This window comes from Sturnira hondurensis, unplaced genomic scaffold (genome assembly GCF_014824575.4).
Source record: "Sturnira hondurensis isolate 20B ecotype Veracruz unplaced genomic scaffold, ASM1482457v3 Scaffold0001509, whole genome shotgun sequence".
NCBI classification, from domain to species: domain Eukaryota; kingdom Metazoa; phylum Chordata; class Mammalia; order Chiroptera; family Phyllostomidae; genus Sturnira; species Sturnira hondurensis.
The window spans coordinates 2,606,788-2,634,565 of NW_028074140.1; the positions used below are offsets into that span (position 1 = coordinate 2,606,788).

At 44.0% G+C, this 27,778-nt stretch overlaps 1 protein-coding gene across 1 annotated transcript in view; it reads right to left on the reverse strand.

Moving 5' to 3' along the window:
• Window positions 1-5,801: 5,801 nt before the first annotated feature.
• Window positions 5,802-27,778, reverse strand: part of LMNB1 (lamin B1) — a 49,570-nt gene continuing 27,593 nt past the window's right edge. The window contains exons 4-11 of the mRNA XM_037028571.1: window positions 25,562-25,732; window positions 24,111-24,236; window positions 18,862-19,082; window positions 17,832-18,057; window positions 16,301-16,405; window positions 12,956-13,075; window positions 8,278-8,382; window positions 5,802-5,871 (exon numbers count right to left, since the gene is read on the reverse strand). Coding sequence (XP_036884466.1) covers window positions 5,830-5,871; window positions 8,278-8,382; window positions 12,956-13,075; window positions 16,301-16,405; window positions 17,832-18,057; window positions 18,862-19,082; window positions 24,111-24,236; window positions 25,562-25,732 — 1,116 coding nt within the window. The 3' untranslated portion in view covers window positions 5,802-5,829. The remainder of the gene's footprint in view (window positions 5,872-8,277; window positions 8,383-12,955; window positions 13,076-16,300; window positions 16,406-17,831; window positions 18,058-18,861; window positions 19,083-24,110; window positions 24,237-25,561; window positions 25,733-27,778) is intronic.

Genomic DNA, 27,778 nt, shown 5'->3' on the forward strand with positions numbered 1-27,778 from the left:
GATGATCTGACGGTTGGAAGTGTTCCCCTTCATCTTGACAATGAGTAGCACTCTTTGTTTGTAAACGACGTAAATTATTTTTGGATAGCTGCTTGGGGTGGTAGAATAGGCACAGTCGTCTAGGATACAGAGCCGTGTGTGGGATCAGACAGTTCCCAAGAAAACGAGTGGGGTTCCAATCTTGGTATCCCTTGTTCTCTGCTAGGCAGCGCCGGGGAAAACCACGCCCCCCAGTGGACGGTTGGAGGAGTGCCTGAGTGAAGAAATGACTCGCTCTCCAGGCCAGTGATCCCATCTGCAGACCAAGAACAGCACCATTTAACCACCAAGTTCTGAGAGCTGTAGGTGCGGCAACCACCGGCTTTGTGAACCCTGAGTGACCCTTTCCCTTTTTCCCTCCGTCCTCTTTTTGGGTTGTATGATGCTTTTCTTCCTCCATGAGAATGAAAATACTCCACGCGTAAGGAAGAGACCGACATGCGACTCTGTGCTCCCCACAGAGCGTCAGAGCAGCCCCGTCTTTCCAGAACCCCGCCCCAGCCGGCTTCTAGAGGGTCCCCGAAGGTCCCCTCGGCATGGAATTCCTGGCGTGAGATCACCCTGAGTCACCCCAAGCACCGCCTTCTGGTGCCCAAACACTTCCTTCTCCACAAAAGCCCCCCTCCCAGGTCTGTAAACATAATCACCCATTTTCCTGGTGGCCCCGTGGCTGTACCTGTCACCTGTCACGGTTTGGTCGGGGCCCTCCCCCATTTCTTTCATGACGCAGAAAGATGAGAACTATGCCAACAGGCATCTAGTGAGTGTTTCCAGCTCTTGTTTTTTCCAAGGCTCAAATTCCCTAACAATGTTTCTTTTAGCAGGACAAAAACTTGAGGAAATGATCTAACCAGGCAGCTGGGAAAATGGTTCGTAGAAAAACCTGGCCCCGGGAAAAGTCTGGGTTCAGTCCCTGTTGACGCCCACTGGAAGGTGGCAGAACAAAGGAGTGGGGAGCTGGCAGCACAGAGGGCTGGGTCTCGCCCCGGCCCTGGCCCCGATCCTGCCGTGGATGAGAACGCACGGGCTGCCAGGCTCTCAGTCAGAAAGCAGTTAAAGGGCCGTGTGAGCTGGGCGACTCCCTGGCTCCAAGGAACAGAATGGAGAAAAAGCGAAGGGAAAAGAGGGAGCAAAGACCTGGGACTCGCAGTCTGGGACGCTAGACAGCAAACAAGTCCTCTGACGATCACTCGCAGCCACTGAGCTGGAAAGCGTTTCTGCCAGAGGTGAGACCTGCTCGGCACAACGAGAGACATCTCCCTGGTGTGGCCACACGGTGGACACTTCCGCTGGCACCTGCGGCTACACGTCCGTCATGGGACAGAGGACTACACAGAAGGGACTGTGGAAACACCTGAATGCGCTCAACAGGTCAAAGCAGGCAGTTCGCAAAGAATTATCCAGATGGAGTTCCCCCCACTAAGGAAAACTAAATGCTAGTGAAAACCCCTGCAGGCCATTACAACTGTCGGGGAGGGGTCGGGAGGCGGGCAGAAGCTACAGCGGCCAAGAGGGTCAGGGTCCACCCGCCGTGGGCCGGTGGGTCACGACAGAAGGCTTGAGAGACAAGATACGGTCTCAAGCCAAAGAAATCAACACCGATATTTAAGAAAATGCAAAGTACAGGGAAGGCATACACCGCCAAAGGAAGCAAAAAAGCCACTGGGGCGGGACAGGAGCTGCATGTCTCTGGGACAAACTTGGCCGGCCTTTAAACCAAACCCCAGTTCCGGTCGGTGGGGGAAGCACTCCCGTAGGAAATCTGGGCAAGTGTGTTCTATTCTTACAATTAAGGTAATGAACAGGCTGTCCCCTTCAACCGAAAGGTGCATTTTGTTTCTGGGGAAATGTCAGCAGACGACGGGATTTACTGTGCCGTCAGAAGCGAGGGAAACACGCCGCTGGGGCGGGCGGGCGGGCGGGGTCTGATGCCGGTGTCCGATGCCGGTGTCCAGGGCCAGCGCTGCAGGCGACCTCCTGTTATGCTCTGCCCTCACCCTGACCCTCCAAAGCAGCAAAGGAGCATCCACTCCCCAGATTGTTCCTCATGAACTGTTCCTCCCACTCAACGCTGTTAAAATGGAGCTTCCTTCCAACAACTTGAAATACAAACTCTGTGACTTTCATATGTATTTTGCCTAAATATTTTTCCTCATTCGCATCAATTTGGCTCTGAATGTCCCTATAGTAAGGCAGGCAAATGGCAGAAACACAGAATCCTAAATACTGCCTCCTTTGGTGCGCCTGATTTTTTTTAGGGNATGAACTGTTCCTCCCACTCAACGCTGTTAAAATGGAGCTTCCTTCCAACAACTTGAAATACAAACTCTGTGACTTTCATATGTATTTTGCCTAAATATTTTTCCTCATTCCCATCAATTTGGCTCTGAATGTCCCTATAGTAAGGCAGGCAAATGGCAGAAACACAGAATCCTAAATACTGCCTCCTTTGGTGCGCCTGATTTTTTTTAGGGGGGTAAGAGGTAGGGGTACGGTAGGGAAGAAGATTCAGCCCCGTATTTCAGAATTTGGGGTTTTGCCAAGTCAGTGTCATGGAAATACCAGGACCTTACTTCAGGGGTTCAAGTGTGAAATCTCATACTCTCCTGTGGTGGTACTTCCCCAAATTCACATCCATGCTGCTATTACTTCATGCAAAAGAACTAAAAAGAATGGCATTTTGTTCAGAAGTCAATGATGCAGAAGCACAGATTATTTAAAGATTCTTTTCAATTTCTCGTTTCGTTTTTAGCATGTCTTTTGGCCAGAGAAAGAAGAGGCATTCAAATACATTTCTTGGTGGATTTAAGATTTGATGACAGGGTAAGAGTGAAACCAAGAGGAATAAGACTTAGGATAATCATCTCTCTCTTACAAACACACACATAGGCAAGTCAATGACAGCAGGCCACACTGGCAAGGACAACCCTTTCCTCCTTCTACTATAAAACTGGTCAAGTAGAATTAAACGTTTGTTTTAATACAGAGCCCAGCTTAAGAAAACAAGAAATGTCCAGACACCACACAGGAATAAAGAACTGCAGTGGAAGTCTGGGATGGGAGCCTTGGGGCAGAGGCCAGGGGCCAGGGGCCAGGGCATTGAGTCTGGCGGGGGAGAGGCGCTGGTCCCTGCCTGCGCGCAAACAAAGCGCAGAGCGGTGGCCTGCTCCCCACCCCTCCCCTACAGCCACTGCCTGCCAGCCCAGAGCAAGGGCCGACTTCCTTTGGCTGGGAGGCTGGGACTCCGGGAGGTGGTCATTTCCTACGAAAGAGAGTGCACCCATGCGCTGCGTCACCGTCAGTTTTCATTGTGAAGGTCCGAACCATCACGATCACTGGGGAGCTGGCCCAGAAAACCCCAAATTACTCCGCAGCGGCACTATCAAAACCCTGGGACGTGGACCAGTCAAAGCAAACGCTCGTTGAAGATGAGCTCACAGTGCTGAAAACCCCCGCGCGGAAGCAAACCCCGCTGGGGGGCGCCAGAAGTGTGGCCAACAGGAAAATCAACACCCCCAAGAACTCAAGAAAAAAGAACTGGAGACTAGAACATGAATGTGTTACAGTAACTTTTAACACATAGAAACTATAATGAAAAAATAAGTCGAAAAAAAGAGCAGGCAAGTGCAAAAAAGAATCAAAGGCAGCTTCAGACATGAAAAGTAGAGCGAATGAAATTAGAAACCCGAAGGACAGAGCAAACAGATCACAGGGCTCAGAACAGAATCAGTGAGATAAATCCAAAGCAGTTACTGAGAACACAGCACAGAGAAATCTAAAACATATGAAAAAGGATGAATTCAAGAGCAGTCTAAGAGAAATCCCAGAAGGGAATAACAGCGCATGGAGATGAGATAACAGTCAACAAAATGAGAACATTCAGAATTTTCTTACATGAAGAAAACTCAGAGCTGAACGTGAGGAATAAAAATAAATCTGAGTAAAACTAGGGGTGAAACAACATAATTGTGAAGACAAAATGCAAAAGCTGGGTGAGGGACTTGTGCTTGTTGGAAAATAGTACAATATGCCATTTTGTGCGCCATCTCGTTAAGCTCCGTTGACAAGGAGACACGTGGAACGCGCAGAGGCAGCTCGGGCTACGGCCCCTCCAGGGCTCGGCGCGGAGCCCGAGGTGCGGCTTGCTTTCCGAACGTCCAGTTAGTCTCGGGCCTGTCAGTCTGACGACTCCACAATCTGCTGCCCACTCATCCAGGGGCAGAAAACTTTACTCGAAATTTCACCAGGGTATACACTACTCTTTGCAATCATGACTGCCAATTTTTCTTAATTCTGAACTAATTCAAAAAGTGTTGGTCTCTGTAACTTAATTTATCCAGCAACCAAGTACCTGGAGTGAATTCTGATGACAAGAACCCCATCTTGTGGCAACATTTTTCACAATCAAGTGTGGCCGCACACTGCCTGGCCTGCCTCACTCGGAAGATAAATCTGCACTGAGAAGTTACCATTTCATCCGCTTCGGCAGACAGACTTTCTAACCCAGCATTTATCTTGTGTGCGTGACGGCACCAGAGTGTGCCGTAAATCTGCAGAGCTCAGTAATGCTACGACTTTGTGAGTTATTTGCAGGGGAAAGCTGGTAGTCTTTGCGAAGCTCACTACAGGAATATTTTAGGAGGAAAGCAAACAGACTTGGGGTGAGCTTCTGAAATGTTACCATCTGGAGGTATGGTCCAGATATTCCTACAAAATGAACTCGTGTAACTAAAGCAATCACAGGACAACAGTCCTAAAGCCCGTAACAAATGACACTGCAGTTACCCCCATGCCTGACAAAGGCACCCCATCCGGGCGCAGACCTACCTGCGTTTCCCACCCTTCAAACCGCAACCCCCCTAAAAGGAGTCTTTTAATCAGTTTCATTTCCCTCTTTTAAGACAATAAAACTAGGTTCTGGAAATAAAATTTCCATTTTCCTCGAAAAGGAATGTCTTCCACTGTCCTATGTTTTTGTTTGAAAAGGTCTCATTGTTACATAAGCTAAAAAGCGTAAAGCTCTGAGCACAAGTTTAAAGAGACAGTAGATTAATATTAAAACAGCTTTTTATTTGTTAATGTCACATAAGAAATTTAAGCAAGTTACACTATCTTAAAAAAACACAACTAACGCATTTTAAGAGAAACCCTTCCCCACCCCCTCCCCCTTCCCCTCGAAAATTAAAAATGTAAGAGAAGTAACCATAAAACAAAGTTTTGTGGAATCCTTCATCCAGAGTGCTTACATGATTAGGTTAATATTGCCATCTTACAAAATTTCTCTTTTCTATTAAAAAAAGTTGTAGCCTTGATTGTTTATTACAAAAAATCTCATTACAAAATTCCGGTACATTGAAAAATGCTCCCCCCTCCCTCACAGCACCGTTATATGTAGCAGAGGATAATCAAGAGCAGATTGCTAGCCCAGGACAGCAATCTTCAGATTAAGCCCAGACACACAGTGGTTTATTGACCCTCCCCCTCCTCTTAAGAACTTAAAAAAAAAAACACATACATACAAAAAATGCCAAAAAAATTTGAGGGACCCTTTCCAAACAGTACAGTTAGTTCAGTGTCAATAATTCACATCTTGCAACAAAGTGTATGGATATGATTTCTTTTACAAAACTTCAGTGTCAAAAAAAGAAATTAAGGCCATCATATTCGCAGCTTAAAAATTCACATAAAGGAAATATAAAAATATTCTGTGCTTCGGAGAAGGCTCTGCACTGTATGTAGGTAAGGATTACCATACTTCTTTATTCAAGGAAGACAGTTGACTTGAGAAGTTTACATAATTGCACAGCTTCTTTCGGATGCTCTGGGGGCTCCCTGATGAAGAAAACAGAAAGGAAAGACAGTGCTAAGAAAATGGATCACAGTATTTAGAGTAAAAGGCACCAGGGACCTGCATTACCTATCTGCCTCTCATCGTCCTCTCTAACCACCTGCTGGAGAGCTTCCCCAGACACTCCAGCGGCCGCCAGGACAGGGACTCTCGCCTGCAGCTGCACATTTAGATCCTAAGGAGCTTAAAAAAAATCCTAATGTAGGTCCCTAGATCAATGTAATGGGAATCTATTTATATAAAATTTTAAAGCTCCTAATTTTAAGTAATTCTAACATGCAACTGAAGTTGAAAACCACTGTCCATTAACATCCTTGTGTGAGAGTAACTTGCGAACCAGACGGGTGGACTCCATTCTGAACAACCACGCCGGAGAACACGCGGCCGGATCAACTGTCACATCCGGAAGCATCTGCACTGGGTTCATCCTCAAATGTGAAGGTCACCAAACAACCTTCTCGTCAACTCGCAAGGCCACTGGATTCATTCTCTAATGCGAAGTCCAGCGAGCTGATCCACCTCCCATCTTCCGGCTTTTCAACCTTGATGTTATTTTCTCTGATCACACAAGCTTAAAACTTTGTATATCTTTAACCTCTGTTTTCTTCTCTCATCTTCAAGTCAACCACTGGGCCTAATGGATCTCCATTTAAATAGTCCCTGTGTCTCCACAATCTCCCTTCTAGAGTCAATGTCTCTGACGCCGTTTCAATGTCTCGCTCTGCTCCAAGCTACTTGCCTGAGCACTCCAGACTACGTCGATTTAACACCCGCCTTCCAACTCTGCTTAGCTCACACACCCTAAAATACAGCGGGATGCACCAACGTACCTTGTGCTTAAGTCTTGCCATATCCCCTACAATGAATTAAAGATTGCCACAAATTCTTTGCCACCCCTCACAGAAGAAAGAATGGAGACTATCTACCCTTCCCTGGAACTGGCCTGGTAACTCCTAGACTGAGAGAACATGGTGGAAGGGACACCGTGCCAGTTCTGGACCTAGCCTTGAAGAGATCCAGTGTTGTTTGTCTTCACCCTCTTGGAAGCCAGCCGCCACACTGCAGAGCTTGAGCTAAATGAGTGATTAAAAGCCACACGGAAAGAGACACGGTGGACATCCCAGCCCCAGCCAAACCAAGCTCTACTGAATGCAGCTGGCTGCATGGTTAACTGCAGTCCCCATCATGCAGAGCAAAAAAACTGCCCAGCTGAGAGCCCGAACCACAGAATCATGGGAGGTAAGAAATGATACTTTAGGCCATTAAGTATTGGGGTGACTTTTTAATGCAAAAACAAATAATTCAAACACCCTCGGAACAGCATCATCTGCTTCTCACACCCAAAGAGCTGCCCATCCTTCAAAATACCGGACAAGCATATTTCCACGGGTTCTTCTCAACTATCCTGGGGGCCCAGAGAGCGTCCTCCGGCGTCTGACCTACTGCCCTCATAGTCTGAGCCACTGGTCTGGCACCTTAATCTATCTTACATTGTTATTTTACTTCTAGTCATTATAACCCTTCTCATTTAGGGCAGGAAATGGATCCTGTGCTTGGCTTCTTAATGAAGCCAAGTCAAAAGTATCTGTTCTTAAACGTTCCCTGAAATGTACGAAGTAACCAACCCAAAGCTCACTCTACCTCCCATAACCCACCTCAAGTGGCTCCCAACAGTGGGGGCCCAACACACACGATCATGTTCATTTGGAGCAAGAGTGGGACTAATAAAGCAAATGACCAGAGTTAAATCTAAAGACAAGGTTTTATAAGAATAGGAATTTTGATTAATGATCAGACTCAAACAGCTTGAGAATATAAACTGAAGGCTCATTAGTTATTAATAATTCCAATTTAGTTCATTAAATTCAAATTTGAAACTTCTTTATTTCAAGGCCTCTCAAAAACCCAAGCATCAGATAAAAATCTATCTTAAAATTAGATGATTAGGAACTTGATATAGTAACAATTTTCTTTTGTACTGAATTTGAATATCGCTGTTTTTTTAAGTTTCCATGCAGATGCTTACTCATTTAGTGATGTAAATTTCTCAATCACAGAACCCTTAGGCAAATAATTTAAAGCATGCAGTCTAATTTATATATACTTATTCATAAGTGTTATGCATGTCCTACCACAACATTATGTGTAGTAAAAAATAAAAGACAAAACTGAAATTGGATATAATGAGAAAGATGTTTTGAAAAGGCAGGCAACAGGTTCTTGCAGGACCCTAATGTACTACCGCGCATGTGCCCTCAGGAAAAACAAACCCCGCCTGGAGACCGCTGGGCTGGCTCATCCAGTTCCAGGAAAAACCCAGCTCCACTACGGGTTTTTCTTTTCATGTAACTCTGTTAATAGAACTAAAAACAAATACACTGAAGTAATACCTGTGGGCGGAATTCTTCCTGGACAGCCACTTCAGCTGCTTCCTCCTCCTCCTCTTCCTCTTCAGGTACGGTTGTTTTAAAGACCGTACTTCTTTGAGCCACCTCCTACAAGCAAGAGTAGTTTGATGTTCAGTTAAAGCCACACTTAAAATCACAAAGGTTGAGAGGAAGCCTATCTTTACTTAAGTTTAAGAAATAGCATTCCTACATCAGGGCTAAAATGTTTTTAAGTAGTTTATCAGTAGCTTTAGCTGCCGAACAGGAAGTTTTTGCATAATTAGTAGCAGTTCTTGGATCTTCAATAGTCCCTGCAGGGGGGCTACTGGTATCCAATTTGAAATGCCTGCTGAGAAGTTTCCACTGCTTTTTATCCCATTCTGCCACTAAGAATTCTATAAATGATTTGGCACACTAAATTCTTTTCACACTCAACAGGAACACTGAGTATAAAGCTCTCGCCTGGCTCCGAGCAAAGAGAAGGCGCTAAATAAATGCTGGATAAAATGAAGTCGCGGGCCAACTGCTGCGATCTCAGGGACCCGGGCAGCACCGGGACCAGCTGCCCAGGGAGATGAAAAGGATGCGCTCCTTTCATTTCTTCAGCAACCGGCTCCCCTTGCATGAAATGGAATCAAGACCAGTAAGTACTATTTACTAACAACATACTAGTGAAGCTATATGCACTATATTCCACACAGAAAACAGACCTGCTGTCATTGCCTGGCAGTGGGACAGACAGTAACGACTTCCATTTTGTACAAAAGGCTCAAAAACAGACGACTCTCCCATAGAGGCTGCTGGCTCACATGATTGCAGCATTGTTTGTTTTTGGTTTTTGGTTTAAGCACAGAGCTAACCTGATGACCTGGCAGCAAGTGAATGAGTGCGCCAGAGAGCTCTGCAGAGCATCTCATCTTACTGTGTCCCGTGTGCTAAGATCACTCCAGAAAGACAACTTCTTTGGAGGAAGAGCAAGTCGCTGAAGTCATGTCAGTGAGAGCTTATCTGACTTTTGACACAGGCCAGCTAGTGTCAAATGGCAGAGAAAACCGCAAGTGTCACAGAAATGAGACTTCATCTTTGAATATGTCTGAGAATAAATCTGTGAATAAAACAAACTAGTACAGTATTTTGTGGGGAATTTTGATAATTTTTTTGCAGGGCCAGGGAAGATGGACCATTCTGCGTCTCTCAGCCAGAAATTTCAGTTCTGTGAGATCAGTCTATGCCTACACATACAAATAGCCATTTTCATCAGTATCCGCCCGCTTTAACCAAATTACCACTAATTTTTTTTAAAAAGCATGTAAATCTTTAGATCAATTACAATTCTTTGAACCAAGATATCGATTGGGAAATGGTAGCATGCAAAACAGAAAAGATTCTCAAAAAGCTTTCAAAGTACCCAGGTTTCTTCAACTCATCTTAAAATAAGGGGAAAAAAAGTCAAAATCTGTTAACAGAACTCTCACATTCTAGCTTCCAGCAGCCGGTGCCCAGTGTATACATGCCACATGGAAACGCTGGCTCCTAAAGCCCACGATGCAGTAAGACTATTGGCCTCGACTGAGGAGCTTAGAAAAACAGCAACTTGCCCGGCTGGATTAATTTCGAATTATTTCAACATAACTACTTTTAATGCAAGCCTTCAGGTAAGCACTTCTCATCTGATAACACTCAAAAACCAGTTACTCTAATGCAGAAAGCCTGGACGGAAAAGGAATGAGCTAAATACTGCCACAAAATTTAGGCAGAAAAATAATAAAACACATTTAGAATCAAAGGTTGCTAGGTTGAGGCCTAGGAAATTGTTATTATTCACAGTGCTAAGAGATAAGTGTCTTTACCAAAATAATTTCTCTCAGCAAGACACCTGGCCCCGAGAGGGCCCTGAAAGGCAGGCGGGGACAGTCTCTGCACAAACCCACTCTGAGCAGCCCAGGCGTACCCAGAACGCCCACCTCCACAGCGGTGCAGTGACCGGCTCACCAGAGCAGCTAGTGTGCTCATCCCCCAAAGCCTCATGCTCCGGACGGCTGGTTGGTCGCCTGAAACCTCCACGGTGGAGTAGTTACACCACGCAAATCAGTAAATGCTACAAATCAGGGCAGTTTTTGTCCATGGAGGAGCTGACTGTTAGGCTATGATGCCTCGGTACACATGTAATCACTTGCATGTGCGAAAGTTCCAGTTATGCCCATATTCTACAAGGCACAGAGACAGCGCTTTATTTTCTCATGTCCCTCACACAACATTTTATTTATCAATGTGACATTTGCTGTGTTTAATCATCTAGCACCCCCCCCCCCCCACTTCTCACTAAGAGCCCCCAGTTTCCCCCGGATACTCATCTCTCCCTTGGAGGTAGAAGAGATGTGTGTTACAAGGAGCCGACTGTGACCCAGCTGTGGCCAGCGAAGGAGACGCACACTCCACCAACTCTGTCCTCCTGACTCCAGGACTGGTTGAGAGGTGGGCGTGTGACCCAAGCTGCTTCTCTGAGACTGAAGCCAGAACAAGGGCCTCCCCGGGAAGGTGCCCTCTCACGTCCTAAGCCAGTCTGAAGCCATGTGCCCCAAGGAGCGACCAGCAGGGAGGCCACTGGGGAAGCAGAAACAACAGACACTGACTGGGGACACTGCTTGGGGACACTGCATGAGCCAACAGATGGAGCCTAGTATCTCTGGGTTGTTGGTTTCATGAACCCACATATTCCCATTATTTTAAGGCCAGTTTAATTGGCTTTCACTAGGTTTTCTGATACTTTCAATGACTCAGCAAGAAGAAAATATACACAGAAAATTAAACAGACTTAAACCAATTAACTTCAATCTTACAGAAAAGTGGTCTTTACAGTGGTAATTATAGACTGTTGCAAATATGGTCCGGGAACTACTAATAATCACGGTCTTACAGCATTAAATAAACAGGTGCCAAAGTACTCCTCTGACAATCACAGAAGTTAAGTGACTATGTTGTGATACTGCCCTTGCTTCCGACAGAAGTCCTTTAACAGAGCCTAGCAAGCAGGAAGCCCTAGTCTGTTACAATAGACAAACCAGCAAAGGTCTGGGAGTTGGTGGTTTGAATTATGAGGGGAAGTAAGAGGTCAGGTGTATGGAGACACCACCAGTAACACTCCCTCAAGGCATAGCCCATGTTATGGTACCTGCTTTGTTCACATCACTGCATCTGCTGCGTGGGCTTTCAAACCCGCTGCATCCCAAATATCCTCCCGTTTAGGTCACTTCTAACTTGGAACACATTTTGACACAGAAAAAAAATGCTACGGATGGTAACTAGAGTCCAAGGGTCGCAGAAGTCTATTTCATCCACCTTGTAACAGTGCTTTTCAACCCGAGCAAGTCGCCATTCCTAACAGTGTTTTGAAAGACGTGTACTCTGCCAATTTCAGTTACTGGGGCGACGAGCAGCACAGGACCACAGTAACTCCAGCACTTCGGTGGCGGCACCAGCGACAGCTGGGAGGGATCCCAGTGCTGAAAGCAGCGAACAAGAGCTTCTGCTTCTATACAGAGAGCAGGAGGGAAGATCCAGCACCTTGAAGTCTGTGAATTACTGAAAGCATTTTGTAAACACTCCCCAACCCTGAAAACCCAGCTAGTATTTGGAGGTGGATTCCCCAGATGCACCCAAAATAACTCGGATGCCGTTTCACCCACAGCCTCGGTCTGAGACTCTTCATTCTTCAGTGAGTTCCTCACACAAAACTGTCTCACCGTCAGCGTGTCGGGGGGGTGGGGGGGGGGCAGTGGCCAGGCACAGGGCTTCTTGCGGAAATACCTCAGAGCCCATAATGAATGCTGTTAATTATTTCTCTGAACTTAAGTGAGGGTCCATGTTTGATATTTTTTAAAAACTTTATCCAATAAATTCTTACTGAATGCCTATTATGTATCAGGCATACTGCCAAAAAAAAAAAAAATCAGACTAGGTGCATACCCTGCACGTACTTATTACTCTAGTGAGAGAGGACAACCTGACCAGCACCGTGCAGGGCGTGAGGTCTGCACCTGGCTCTTCGGGAGGAGAGCAGGAGGCCCCCCGGGAGAACTGTGGTCTGGCCTGACACCACGCCATCCTTCAGACACTTCCACTGTTTGTGCATGTGTGTATGGAGGTGGCAGCACAGTGACTTTCCCTGACAGTTGGGGACAAGTAAGGTTCTTTAACAAGAATTTGGGGACTGACATGTTGAAAACATACACATCAAACAGATCTTCAAACTCCACAATCTTCAAATCCAAAATTTCACAAACACTCTGAGACCTTGGGGACAAGGTTAAAAACATGACCAGAATAAGAGACCAGATGCTGTTCGACGCATCTCCCAGGATTGTCTCATTTATATTATTCTCACTGTATCAGTATTATCTCATCTACGTGGTCTTAACTGTTTTAAAGAAAACTAAGAGAGCTGAAGGAACTCGCATAAAGGCACAAGGCCAATGTGCAGTGGAGAGTCTAGTACAATCATACCCCCTTATGCACTCATATCTCACTCCTAACATCTGAAGTCCGCTTCAGGCACCCTGGGTCTAATTGAAGCAACCGGTTAACTTTGTACTTCAATTTGGTTTTTGCAAAGCAATCGCATTTGCCGTGGTGAACTTCCAGGTGAAACTGGCATGGAAGCGGTCCTGACGAAGTGGCATACCTCTCCCTGAGAATTTTTCAGTGTGACCTTCACATCTTCACCAGTGCCCCAGGAGTTCTGGCTCTTCCAGATGAGGTCTGTCGGAGGACTGGCCGTGACACCAGCGTTTGCAGCCCAGATCTGGGGGGAGAAAAGGCCATCAGTCTCCTCAGAACCCAGCTATCCCACAGGCCAGTGACAACAGCATTACGATGCTGTCGAACAGCTCACAGGACTGACTCTAAGTCTCAGAGCTGTGTCCTAGCTCCAGACTTGCTGTACCAAGTAGCTGAGTCGAGGAGAAGCCACGGAACTTATCTAGGCTCCAGCTTCCTCGTCTGATAAACAAAAATGATGACGCAGGGCTCTGAAGTCAAGTTGCTTACATTCACGCCCTAGCTCCTCTACGTGTCCCCAACCTTGAGAAAGTGACCTTATTTTTGCCTTCCGTACCATGGAACAGAAACGGTACCTTTAAAATGTGAGGCTATCATCAAGAACAAGTCATCACCGGCATGCAGTGGCTGGCCCACTCAATGAACAAGAGCTCTCAGTGCTGCCACTCTATTATTCCAGGGGGTTTGTGGGCCCTCCTTCCTGTTAAGGGAGCCTTCGCCCCCCTCGCACAGTATCTGTCCTCCAGCGGCCTGGAGCAGGAATTGAGGAGATGACTACCTTCTCTCAAACCTTCCACAGCAAAAAGCCTATGGAGAATTCTCATGGAAACTGGTACGTCTCCAACGAGGAACAGCATCACAACACCACAGAGTGTGTGAAACTGAGCTTCAAAAAGATGACAGGAAATGGACACATCGTCCAGCAGTCAATGGATAATATGACTGCTATTGAAACAGGCAAAACAATGAGTTTCCCTTCTCAACGGCATGAAAAATCCTGCCATATTTTGAATGTATTTGTTGGCAGAAGAGTACGGGTGAAGTGGAGAAAACATTAGAGTAGAAAGTGCAGGACTGGATCCAGGACAAAGCACCCCGGTTCTGTGAACCTGTGTCCTCACCTGTAGGGATACTGCTAGTAGCCTGATCTTTCTCAAGACCGCATGGAAAGTTCTCTACCCCATCCATTTTGTACAACAGCCAGGCAACCTGATGGCAAAGGATGACTGGAGATGGTATAGGCAGGGATATTTTTAAATGAGAAAAAATTGTACAAATTCCTGATTAGGAGAGTTCTTCCTCTTTAGAAGCTCGCTCGAAGCTTTCCCTTCTCCGTCAGCATGATAAATGCAAAGACCCAGAGAGCGCCTGCCGGAAGAAATCTGAGAAAGGTCCCATTGGGGCAGACACTCGCGTCACATGGAGCGGCAGTGTGTTCCTAACTGTGAGCAACGCTGGTCACTGGTCCACATGGAATCACACAGCTGGTTTAGTGTGAATAATAACCAAGATATCTGTCACTTTACTGATGACTGATCTAGCCTAATTTAACCAAAATTGTTCAATATACAGCCATATGTGGCTTGTGAGCACCTAGAACAGGCTGGTCTTGACTGAGACCTGCTGGAAGGACACCAGGAAGCAGGAAGATGCAGTTTGAAAAAAAGTTAAATATCTCACACATTTTTTAACCTTGATCACATGTTGAAATGATAATTATTTTGGATATACTGAGCTAAGTAAAAGGTAGTACTGAAGTTAATGTCACATATTTCTTTACTTTTTTAAAATGTGGCTACGAGAAAATGTAAAATTACATATGTAGCTCTCTTATTTCTGTTCTAGAGTTTTAAGCTCATCTTTGCTATTGCCTTCTACAATTTTATAGAACAATCACTTACAACCACCATGTTCCAAAAAACTTCTCACATTTAATGCTACCGACTAGGGAAAAACACGTATCCCGTTATTTTGTATTATAATTGAGTTCTCCACTAGCCCTACAGACTAGTATCTATTTTAGTCCCTGCGGAACCGTATGCGGTGGGGAATGCAGATGATTGGCATAATGGGTTCCCATTACTTTAAAGAGATAGAGAGCACTCTGAAATCTGAATCTTCTGAATTAAAATGTTAGCTACATTCCACTACGCCGTGCAGTTTCCGTAAGACATATGCGGCTGAACAATTTTCTCTCACTATAGTAATTACTAAGGAGAAGAAAGGATAATGTCGTTAGGACATTTGTTCCCATTTTTACTCATTATTATAAAATTAGCATGTGGCATTTTCACGATGTGGCATCGGGCTCTATGAATATTTTTTAAAAGAGAAGTTCTAACCTCCTGAGCCTTTGATCTTATACACTAACTTAAGTTTATATCAATCAAAATGTAAAACGTGTTTAATAATTTTTTAAAGAAATCAATAAAAAGACAGTCATCTCTACATTCTTTAGGACGAAAATAGTGACTTCTTGAAAATCGCTATCAAAGCTAACATATATTATTGTTTGCTGAATCTACTCACTAAGCAAAGGCAAAAAACCTTGTATCTGCTCTATGAAATGCTCTTCTCTAAAAAGTGAGCAAATGATATTTAGTAACTATTGAAGATGTGGCATGTCAGAACCACATAGAAAACCATTTAGAACTCAAAATAGAATCAGGATGGCACACAGCCCATCGTTCTAAATCTAGAACCTTTGACACTACGTAAAAACTACATGCAACTTGCGCTAAAGTAAGTTTTCTTGGACTGACTCCTTACAACAGTGCCTATCACCAACTGACTTCTACTGAAAACACAAGTAGGTCCTGATCAGCATGGCTCAGTTGGGTGGGTGTTGTACCGCAGAGCAAAAGGTCACTGGTTCAATTCCTAGTCACAGCACACGCCTGGGTTGTGGGGTTCAGTCCCCAGTTGGGGCTCGTACAAAAGGCAACCAATCGATGTCTCTCTCCCTCCCTTCCCCTCTCTCTGAAAGTAAAAATAAAAAACAAAACAGAAGTAGGTCCCTATCCCAACACTGGGAATGGTGACTGAGGGTGAGGCACAGCCTGGACACCAAACACTGTGGCTCTGAGGCTCGTCTGAGACTACAAACTGCTGCTTCGAGGCAGAGCCCTAGCACGGACAGGCTGTCTTCCCGGTTGCGTTTACACTAGGCAGGCCCTTCTGAACTACCCTGGGCTACAATGATAGGACGAGAGACAGCAGTTTGATAACTACTAGTGTAGACAAAATAAAAGAATTTACAGATCAATTCTTTCACTTTTAATAGGCAACTGCCACTTTCAAGAACACAAAACTTCTAAAAATCTTCAACAGCATGTATGATTCCCTAATAATGTCAAAGACATTATTAATGCCCAGTTCTAAAGTGCTTTTCTTTAAGCCAAAAATTTTCTTGAATTACTTTAACAGCTAGCTAAGACAATGAAGTTAAATGATGAATAAATTCACTTACTGTAACAGTCTGGCCTGCCTTCAGCACATATCTTGAGGTATATTTGTAACTGACTGATGTGTCTCCAATTTTTCTGATCATCTCCCAGCCTCCCATTGGTTGATCCTATTCACAAAACAAAATTTAAAAAAGGTTACTTCAAATATAGAATTATGGAACAATCAAATAAATGAATCTATATAGGTAATGAATCTAGCTTTATGATGGACTTCACATTATTCATATTTTCCTATTAGAAAATGAAAATATGGCTTTGTCATTCAGCAAAAACAGTAACTTTGACAATGCTGCAGGTTAAATGATTAAGGTATTTGATTTTAAAGAGGGCAAAACTGGAAGGAAGGAGTCTTTTCTGCTAGATCCCGTGGGTCTTTTAAATTCACATCTGTCATAATCATAATTATAAACATCTAACGCTTGATTAATTTAAGCTTCAAAACAGAAGGAAGAAATGACGTCTCTTCTCTTTTGCATTTGTACCACTTTGGGCCACACTGAACCCCCTCGCCTAAAAGCAGAGGGGCTCACGAAGGGTGAGTGGCACCAGGAGCCAGGCCCAAGGGCCACCTGAGGCCCCCGGCTGCCCAGACCTGCCTGACAGCTGAGGGAAGGCACAGGACGGGAAGGTGTCAGCCCCCCGGGCGTACAGCCTTTATGCGAAGACCAGAACAAACCAGGCTGAGAGCCAGCCCCAGAACAGCTGCAAGCAGGGCTGTGCGCCTTCTGAAACACCGCCAAACCACAACAATGGGGCACAACAACGGGGCGGCAGAGGCTCCTCTGTTCTTCAGCAGTTCAAGTCTCGGCTGCAGCTGAGGCCGAGGGCCTGTTCTCTTTGGTGTCAGAACCGCCAGTGTGCCTTTGCCCGTCCGAACTGTTTCTTCCTCCACATGCCAGACAGTGTTCGTGCCCTTGCACCCCAGCCCTGCCTGCCTCCAGCATCATCTCACCCCCTTCCGAGCCCCCAGCCCCACGACGTCTAGGCAGGCAGGACCCTCAGCACCCGAAGCCCCAGCTCAACACTCCAGAGCTCCCTCGAATATCTGATGTTTACTTTTAAACAAATAATTTTAAGACGGGGCTTAATACTATTCTTGATATAAGTTAAATCATTAGCATCAGTTCATTCATTCACTTAGAAGGAAAACACTCCCTGCATATATCTAAGTCTGGCTCATATTTCCTTCCTTTCATGAAAGAATGTCCACCACTTACACCCACACTCCAAATGTTTCAGAAATCGGGGTGGGGCAGGGAGGACCAATACTCCTCAGGAAGGCCTCTATGACAAAATGGACAGAAGTGGGGGGGGGGGTGCGCGCACGTCCCAGCTCTTTGGTAAAGGGCTAACGAAGAAAATCTTTACAGCATCAACTCCTCTTCCCCCTCCTATTTTAATTTATATTGTCTTCATGACTTCAAGTGAAGACTACGGAATCCACGTAACTGCTGAAGAGTTATTACAATCACAAGATAGCCCACCAATCAGCAAAGCCTTGCTGGGGAAAAAAAAAATGGGCCTGTTTCTCACCTGTTCAGAAGTGTTCTTCAAGCGGATAAACTTGCCATCAACATCTATCTCCTCAATGCAGACGTTCCCAGTGGCTGAAGCGGAGTGAGAGATGCTCACACTGCTGCTCGCCTCCGACTCTTCCACGTCCACTCTCTTCCGCTTTCCCCTAGTCGTGCGCACGCTGCGACTTGAGGATGCTCGTGACACTGTCACTCGGGAAGAAGGGCTTGGAGAGAGCTTCAATCTGTACAGGAAAAGTAGGACGTTGGGTTTGTGAAACATACATGCCCTCCTACCTTAAAAAAATGGGTACTGAGATCCTGCAGGTGCCTTTCAAAGCAAAACATTACTGATGATCTCCTAGACAAAGGCAGCGTCCATCTTAACTAAGATGTTTATGGGTTAGGATGCCCACCATCAATTTTATTTTATTTTTTTAAAAACTGTAATTTGAGTGTTTTCCCCATGAACAGAATATAACCATAATGCAGAAGGTTGTGAAAACAGGCGAGGAAATCATTCCACCTACCATCATGCTACCACAAACACTGTTAGATTTAGTACATTTGGTATCGTCATGTCTGTCTTCTTTTTGCAAAATTAGTCACAATGTACGTAATATTGAAATTGAATGGTTTTTTATTCTGAATCACCTGCTTTCCTTTGAAACTTTTTTCTGAGAATAGGTGTTAAAAAGATTCAACACTAACCGATTTGAAAAACGAGTATAAAGTCTCTTTCGGCAAATCTGATATTTTACAACATATTAAATTACCAAAACAGTTTAAATCCAAAGGAAAGGCCCCATCCTGACACAGTCGAGCATATTTAACTAATAATAACAATAGGAAAGACTGCTTGAGCAACGGTTGTTGCTGAGGTACACACCTACACCTCAACACCTAGGTGTTAAAGGAAATGACAGAGAAAATACATAAAGTTGCCTTAATTGTTTTAACATAAAACTCAATCCTACCTACTTCTTTTTTAGTACAAAGGGGCAGGGCAAGGAGGAGACTACGCGGGAGGAGGCACCTAAGCCACTCACCTCTCTTCTTCGCCTTCCAGGAGCTTTCTGTAGGCGCTGATCTCCATGTCCAGGGCTAACTTCACATCAAGCAGTTGTTCGTAATCGCTCAGCTGTTGCTGCATCTGATCCCGTATCTCCGCCACCTCTCTCTCTTTGTCAGACAGCATGCGCCGAGAGTTGTCTCGTTCTTTAGCAAGCAAGTCCTCCAACTCTTGAATCCTCTCCAAACATGCTCTAGACTTTGGATGCAAGCGAACGCATTTACTTTCTAGGAACGTCCCCACACTCGCACAAGGCAGCTATTTTAAACCATAAACCACTTCCTGGACTGGTAAACAAATAGAAAACCCTAAGGAATATCTGACAGAATAAGAGATTTTGATTTTAAGAAACTAAAAACCAAAATTCCTCTGATAAAAACACAGCTTGCAGGAAAGTTCTGGCTTATCAAATTCCTCAAAACAAAGACATATCAATCAAGTGCGTTATAAACATACACATAATTTTCCTGTATTTGGCCAAATAAAATAAAATTTTAAACTGTGGTCTTACTAAAAGTCAAGCCTGGCTGCCCTCAAGCCTTTGAGCTCAGAAGCATAAATTAACAAAAGTCAAGAGTTAAAAAGAAACTCATGGACAAAAGAAACAAGGGTAGATTTTAGAAAAGTGCTGAACTGTGTCGGGAACGAAGAAAAGGGGTCCCAACATTTCCTTTGGGGGCAGTGTTGGCCCTTCAGGACCACTGCGCCTGCTCATGCTCAGTCGGCACATCAAAACTGCATGACACCGTGTGGTCTGTAAAATACCACTGTAAATGTAAACACTTTACATCTGATATTTAAAAAAGGAGAAGTTACACACCCTAAACCAGAAAGTTCACCTTAGAAACCTTGTGCTTCACTAAGTAATTATTCTTCTGTATTTCTCCAAGACAGAATTCATCTCAGTAGCCTCAGAAAGTGACAAAGGTAATCAACTCACAAAGACTGACAGATACAGCTTAGGCCCTTGGAATCACAAATAGCTGCAGTGGAGCAGGACGGAAAAGGCACCTAGTGCAAAAATTAAGTCAGGAAAACCAGAGATAAAGAAGGAGCTCTCACTGTGCAGGAACACTACACTCTAAATAAATAGTAGGTTTATTGCTCACAGGAGTGTAGGTAAAAAAATTTTAAACTGCTTTTTATGTGTACTGGGGTTGAACAAATAAGTAAACAAGATAGCAGAAACCAGGTTTCTTACTCTCAGAAAGAAACATTACAAATAAGGGAGAAATGAAGCCTAAAATGAGCCCTGATGTACACGGTATGAGTCAGAGACATCAGTATGAACTTGTGTTTAGCTTAATATAAATATAGATAGACAAATAAGTGTGCAAACACAGATTAGCATAGTACATGTATTACCTAACTCTGCCCTCAAGAGGGCAGAAAAAATACAAGATGAGCCTGCAGCATCTTCCACTCGATAGAACCAGAAAGCAAAGCAGTGCTCCGCGCACAGGAGCCCACCTGACAGAACTCCTGATGGCCAACGGTGGAACAATCCAAGCCAATAAAATATGTAGTACTGGATTATAACCCACAGTACAAAATAAATACCCAATAGTTCATGCTGATACAAACAAATGAATAAATTGATAAACAGGGGAAGAAGAAACAAACCTTTACTTAAGAACCCCATTTAATAAGTGTAGATTGTCCCGCTTCGGGGGTAGAGCTGAATTCGTGCCCTTCTCCCACACTCGACAGTGGGCTGAACTCAGTGATTTGCCACTGAGCAACTTGCTTCCCAAGAACAAAGTACGGCAAGGGAAAAATAGCAATTTGACAGTGACAAAACCTGGCAAACACTACCATAACCAATTGTAAAGGTTAACAGCACGGGTGTCATGTAATCCCTGACATAATGTAACAAGAAGGGCACTTAAGCCCACGAGTCCAGTCTAATGATAAACCCAGATAAACCCAGACTGGGCACACTGTACGGGATGCCTGGCTAGTCCTCCTCAAAACTGCCGTGGTCGTGAAAAACAGGTGAGGCCTGAAAAGCTCTCACGGACCCGAAGAGACTAGGGAGACGTGGTCGACAGTAACAGGAAATGTGATGAAATCCAAACACGAGTCAGAAAGTGCCAACAAAGGGGGAAACAGGGTGAGAGAGGTGGTGTAACTGCCTGTACCATCTTCCCAACTTTTTGGTAAATCTAAATTATGCCAAAGTAAAAAAGCTGTTTTAAGGATAATCAATCAATTAATTACAATTCAGAACGGCACCTGACATTCTAGAGCAGAAGCCGGCACTCATCTCAGGGTGATACCAAACATAATCCCTGCCTCCGAGAACTTGCATTTACATGCATTTGCAGAAAAACATGCTCTCAACCATTTTCTTTGGAGCATGTTTTTTATATTTTATATTGTCTTTCCTCCAAAAGAAAAAATATCTAAACTCAAAACGCCTCTTCCTCAGTCAGTCCCTTCACGTCAGTCCCATGTGGGAGGCACACAGCACAGGCAACAGGTGGGACCTAAAGGAGCTGGAGTGAGACATAAGCTACCCAAGGTTTAGAGATGACCTGAGCCTAGATGTGTAAACCCCAAAATGTCCCTATTTGTCTGCCTTTGATGCTACAGAGTTCTTTCAAGGGGAAAAATCAAAATGTAGACATAAAAATGTTACTGTAAAGTTTACCCTGAATTATTTTGTAGGTGAAGTACAAATATTTAAAATACATTTTATGCCCTGGCTGGTGTAGCTCAGTGGATTGAGCACAAGCCTGAGAACCAGAGGATCTCAGTTCGATTCCCAGTCAGGGCACATGCCTGAGTTGCAGGCCGGTTCCCTGCAGGCCAGTTCCCAGCAGGGGATGCATGAAAGGCAACCATACATTGATGTTTCTCTCCCTCTCTCCTTCCCATCTAAAGATAAATAAATAAATAAAACCTTAAAAAATACATTTTAAATAGCTGCACTACAGCTGTTATCTAGTGAAATACATAGAATGTAACATGAGAAACAGACCTAGATTCCTCTCCCCAATTCTACCGTTAACAACTTGGGAGACTCTGGGCGCTCACTGAACCAGGGTCCACATTTAGAAAATGAAAGGTCTGACCAGATTATCCGTAAGATCCCACCTTGACTCTAATATTTTATGACTGACTTCCACTGGTCTTGGATTTTTTATTTTGTAGTACATAACAGTTTATTGTCTTAGTTTATTAATGCTCTAGCTGCAAGAGCAATTTCCAGGGTCTGGGTGTTGGAAAAACAGAAATTAGACGTGCTTTCAAAGTGTCGCTGGAAATCCCTGCAAGTCAGAGAGACTTCTGACCGACCAATTAATTCAGCCAAAGTAAAACAATCTAGATAGAAATGCAATATATGGAATTCCTAATTCCAAAACATAATGCTTCTACCATTGGTATTTTAAAATATTTTCTGAAGTCAGCATTTTAAAGGCTATGTCCATTTTAAATACAACTGAAGAAGCACTGTACCCTGCTGACATGAGTCAGGTCACTGCAAGGAAACACTGCGGCCTCACAGGCAGTGTGATGAAACCGATATGACGCAACAACAAACAGATGTATAACAGGGAAATACCGAGAAAGACGGCTTATGTCTCTTTAGTGATCTTTCTAAGGCTAAAATTTAATGAAGATATTCCTCAATATACACTGTTTATCATAAGTTCTGATACCAGGAAAGAACAGAGGAAAAGATCCCCACTCCCCGACCCACAATAGAGACATTTAAAACTATTCTGGTCGAAGGAGGTGCGCCTCTCCTATTTCCTAAGGAGTTAGCTCCAAGAATCCCCTGGGCCCTGCCTAACACCATTTAAAACCAAGTAACCTGAGCCCCGGGTAGTGCAGCTCAGTGGATTGAGCACTGGCTTGTGAACCAAAGGGTCGCTGGTTCAATTCCCAGTGAGGACACATGCTTGACTTATGGGCTAAACCCCCCACTTGGGGGCTTGTGAAAGGCAACCAATCAATGTTTCTCTTTGCACATTGATGTCTCTCCCTCCGTTCCCCTCGCTCTAAAAATAAATAAATAAAATATTTTTTAAAAAAAGATTATTTGTTATATTCCTAAAAGGAAATCTTTGAAGTGACTGAGTGAGGCGGAAAGTGAAAAACCGGAGACTGGGAGAGAAACTTCGGGCAAATCATCTGACTCACCCAGTCTGTGGCGGGACCAAGTGAGCTCAAAGGTCCTTCAGCTTAACTGTCACATAAAACTTCAAAACACCAACAGGACAAAAACAGGTCTAAAATAATCTTTATATTTATTGTGTGAGTAACAAAGTGCACAGACAGGCAATGTAAAAACTAATTTTTTATAGTACTCCATTTTATGTAAGTCACTGTCTGCTTTGTTTTCTAAATTCCTGCAAGAGATGTTTTCCATTTTATAATCAGGAAAAGATTTTACTAAAAATAAAATACTAAAAAGAAAAAAGAAAAAGAAAGGTTTAATCGAGAATCAGATAAATTTAGTCTTATGTGGAAAGTTTAAGACAGCAAGATTTCCTCCCTTGAAGCCAACAGGACCTGAAGTACTTAGTAACCGAGTACTTCCCAAGTAACCGAGGCGAGCAGCAGATGGCGAGGCACTGAGCGCCCCGCGGTTGCACGTGTGCTCTGTGCCCCAGCGTCACCCTCAGACCGGAATAGACTTTGAGCACCGTGCAAGCCTGTGTAAGCTACACTGAGAGCACACCATCCCGTACCGATAGGAACCCACACAGCACATCCCACAGCACTGTCCTTTGTCACTAGCTGCACCGATGAATGAATGTTACTAAATTCTCAATTAATGCTATCTCCTGAGAGAGAACTTGTCTAGAGAAACACAAAGCGCTTACCACCCACAAAGAATCTTTGCATGTTTTTCTTCATCGTGGCTTCCAGTGTGAATGAGAAAGGAGTTTGGTGGGCAGAGCACTGTGTGGAGAGGAGGCTGCTGGGTGGGCCAGAAAACCTGGGTCCTGGGGTAAGACCTGGGATGAATCAGCAGCCTGCTTCCTCAAGGACAACTCCCCTAACTCTGGGTAATTTATTAGTTTAAGAATAACAGTCTTCTGATTAGAAGAAGCAATGAAAAGAGGAAAAATCCAGGGAGCACTGTAAAACCAGAGTGCAGAAAAACTCTACGCTGTCTAAAAACAGCATAGAGTAAGAGCCAAGCCCCGCAGACTACCATGGTGGGGACGGCTTTCCAGTTCAACTTCGATTCTGCTTAGGGAAGGTACTCACCTCTTTCTGTAGGTTAGAAAGCTGAGATGAAAGGCTCTCGATTCTCATACGACTTTCCATCAGTTCTTCCCTGGCACTGTTGACAGTAGAAGTATTCATCTCTGATGCTAGCCTGGCATTCTCGAGCTAAAAGAAGCAGCCAACCAGTCAGTGTTAAGTGGTGAATTAGAACAAATGAATGAGGAAGCATGATTCATCTTAAGGTATTTCATTTCAAACCTAAGCCCTGCTGGTAACTGGTTGATGAAACAGGAAGTTGGCAGACACAGCAAAAATTACTGTGTTTTAATGCATGAGCTAATATACCAGGGTCTTACCGAAAGTTTATGACTTCAATATTTCATCCATTATATCACTAAAGTCTCAGATACCACTACTAAGGGCAGTAGCAATTTAACCACAGTGACGTTTGTGGGGAAAAAAAACATCAGATACCCCTTACCCACAAAATAATACAAAATATAAAGAAAATAGGAAGCACTAACTGATAAATTATTCAAAACCAGACAAACACTTTTTTTTCAGAAGCAAAAAGCAGCTCCTTGGGTAGATTCAACATCCTGTCCCTCCAAATGCCCATAACACTGTTCTGCACGTGTCTCAGGCACACTCTCTGTGTCGTCTCTTCCCCGGCTCCGTCTGAGACCGAAGTCCAGGTGACGGGCCGAAACACTGGCTCCTCCACTGCCCAGTACAGAGCCCAGCACTGCGGTAGGTGAGTGTGGGACAGTTGAATGTGGTGGTTAAAAGACCTCTCCCATCCACCAACCAACTGCTGCTTCATAAAATGGATTAAAAGCAACACGACCAGTTTAAGGTCGTGCAATAGAAATTATTTTCAATGCGCCTATGATCCCAATTTTCTAAGTCTTCCACTAATAATTCTTTTTAATCAGATCTTGTAACATTTAACACACTAGGGTGAAAGTATTTACTAGGAAAGCTTGTATTTACTGGGATTTTATGAATTTTTGCATGGTCTGCTAATACAAGTGGGAAGTTTCTATAATACTTTTTAAATATAAAAAAGTGTCAGAGGAAGAAATATCAGACTTCCATCTGGCCTTTTTTCACAAAAGGCCCCAGTGTGGTGGTCACAACCTGCGCACAGGGATGACCTGAGGTCCGACCACACGCAGTCCAGCGTGGTCAGCACTTGTTATCGGAAGAAAACGACTTCCGGATGGCATGGGTTTTACTACTACAACATGACACGAATGATCAATGCAACACAGAGATAAACCCTCATCTCAGACAAAATTAGAATAACCTGACTTTCTCTGAATCATTTCTGGTAATGTTTACTTTATAGATAACTGCTATGTTGTACAAATCCATTTTCCGTACTTATGAAGACCAAGGGAATTCATGTAAGAAAAGGAGAACACGCAGACACCAAGCCATCCTCTCCAGGGGACTGTGAGCGCCGGTTCTCAGAGGAGGCTGCTTACTTTGGCGTGGTAGGTCTGCTCCAGCTCCTCCTTGTACAGCTTGACCTGGGCATCGTGCTGCTCTCGCATCTCATGCAGGGCCTGAGCCAGCTTGTACTCGTACTCAATCTGACGCCCAGAGTCCACCTCCACCAAGCGAGTTTCGTGCTTCCTTCTGGTCTCATTGATCTCCTGGGGCGGGGAAATTACGTAAAACCAAGTTACACACCACAGCTGTACCCGTACAAGTCTGACTGACATCAGCCATCTGAAGTTTCAAGAACCAGCCTCCTCATGTCTATCACAGGGCAGACATGTGAACACGCTTTTTTGCCTTCGTTTTCAAACAAGATTTTTGAGATGGAACTAGTAAAAGAAATGGTAGCGTCTTGAGTCCTAGGAATTTTCTTTCTTTTCAGTTGCATAGCTATTCATTTCTCTGAAGGCAAAGAATGGCATGGAAGGCTTACTAAAGAACCAGGTAATCATGGATAACTATGTATGTGTGCTGAATAGTGACTGTCTTGCTAAACTGTCATATTGATGATCCTAAAGCACCTCTGGAAAAAAATCCACATGAAAAGTCAAACTTGTTGGGACAACTTCAACTAGAAAATCTGTACACAATGAAGCTATTTTCTTAGACATACTAAGATGCAAGAGTAGGCACAGAAAGCTAATTTACATGACTTATTTTAAGAGCTGGTGCTAAGGCATCAATATCAATTGATACAAAATCATACTAACAATTACTACTTTACTATCTTGAATATAGACAATTCACTACTAAACAATAGAAATGTAGGCATAATCCTGTGCTTCGTGTTTTAAGGAACCATCCAAAACTAGAATGGCTAGGAACACAAGTCCAAGAACAAAGTTTCCATTCATCTTCCAGCTCTGAACAGTGTCTTTAATGACAGTAATTAAAGAGGCCACAAGAGGGGGCTATAACCCCTGAAGTCCTGTTTCTGTGTCATCATACTCCAGGTGTTTTTCTGTGCCTTGCCTCACTTTCTTTGCACAGTTCTTCACAGAGGAAAACGCACCAGTCAGAATCAGAAAACCAACTTCAAATTCCAGCTCTACTATTAACCTTCCTCACATCTAATTAAGAAAGTGAAAAGCATGCAAATGAAGGCTTTAGTTCAAATAACGTTGAGCACGTACTAATAACTTAGCCCTTTTTCTATCTCCCTCTCCTTTCTGGTTTTCTCCTTCCTTGTGTTGCCCCCTTAACCTGTTCTTAACACAGAACTATGGTAAACTTATTGAATAGAATTATACCTTCCGCTTGAAAAAAATTAAGAGGAATATTTTTAATTCATTCTCAAATAAGGCAAAAACTAAAACAATACTGCACAACAGTGTAAAGAGGCAGGATCCCACACACAGCATCAGAACTAAGCACTGGTAGATCAGCAACAACTTTAACAAAACAAAAATGTGGCCAACTTAATATAAATATATCTCCATTTCTAAAGCAAAACCATAGCCAACAATTATATTGTTGTAAACCGTCACTACAGTTTACAAGGAGCTTTCACACACAATATTCCATTTTGATTCTCACTGCTCCTTGAAAAAAAATAGCGGGTATTGATATTTCATTTTTAATAAAGGCCCAACTCAAGATTGTCCAAAGTCCAAATGCTCAGGAGTGTCCACTTTACCCCAACAATATGTTTTGTTTTAATACTATTTCATTATAAAAATGGTCAGATTTCTAATAAAAATTAATTTATACAATAAATGCCTATTTTCAAGTCATTGTTAGTCACTGTTTTCAAAATTATTTAACTGTATGTCTACCCTGGGTTGATCCCAACCCTCTTCAATTTTGAGGGTATACACATTCCCCTTTCTCCAATTTTATTACTTATTTTTTGGCAACACTTCCTGCCTTCAATCCCCAAGGCTTAACCACAGAGGCTAAGCTTGTAAATGATGGCTTAAAATGTGCACATGTGAACTGTAAATGCTCTGGGTAGCCAGCCTTCCAGGAGGTGCCAATGGTTAGCTGGCTCCAGGGGTGCACACCCTATGTCCTCCTCCCACGCTGGTCACAGTCGCAGTGTGTGACAGAGAGTGAGAGCAAATCGCTTCTGGGATTGGCTTACAGAAGATAATGAGGCCTCGGTCTTGCTCTTACTCTCTCCCTCATCACCCACTCGTGAGAAGCCACACGGTGAGCAGCCCTCTGCAGAAGCCCAGGCTGAACTCACAACTCCTGCCAAT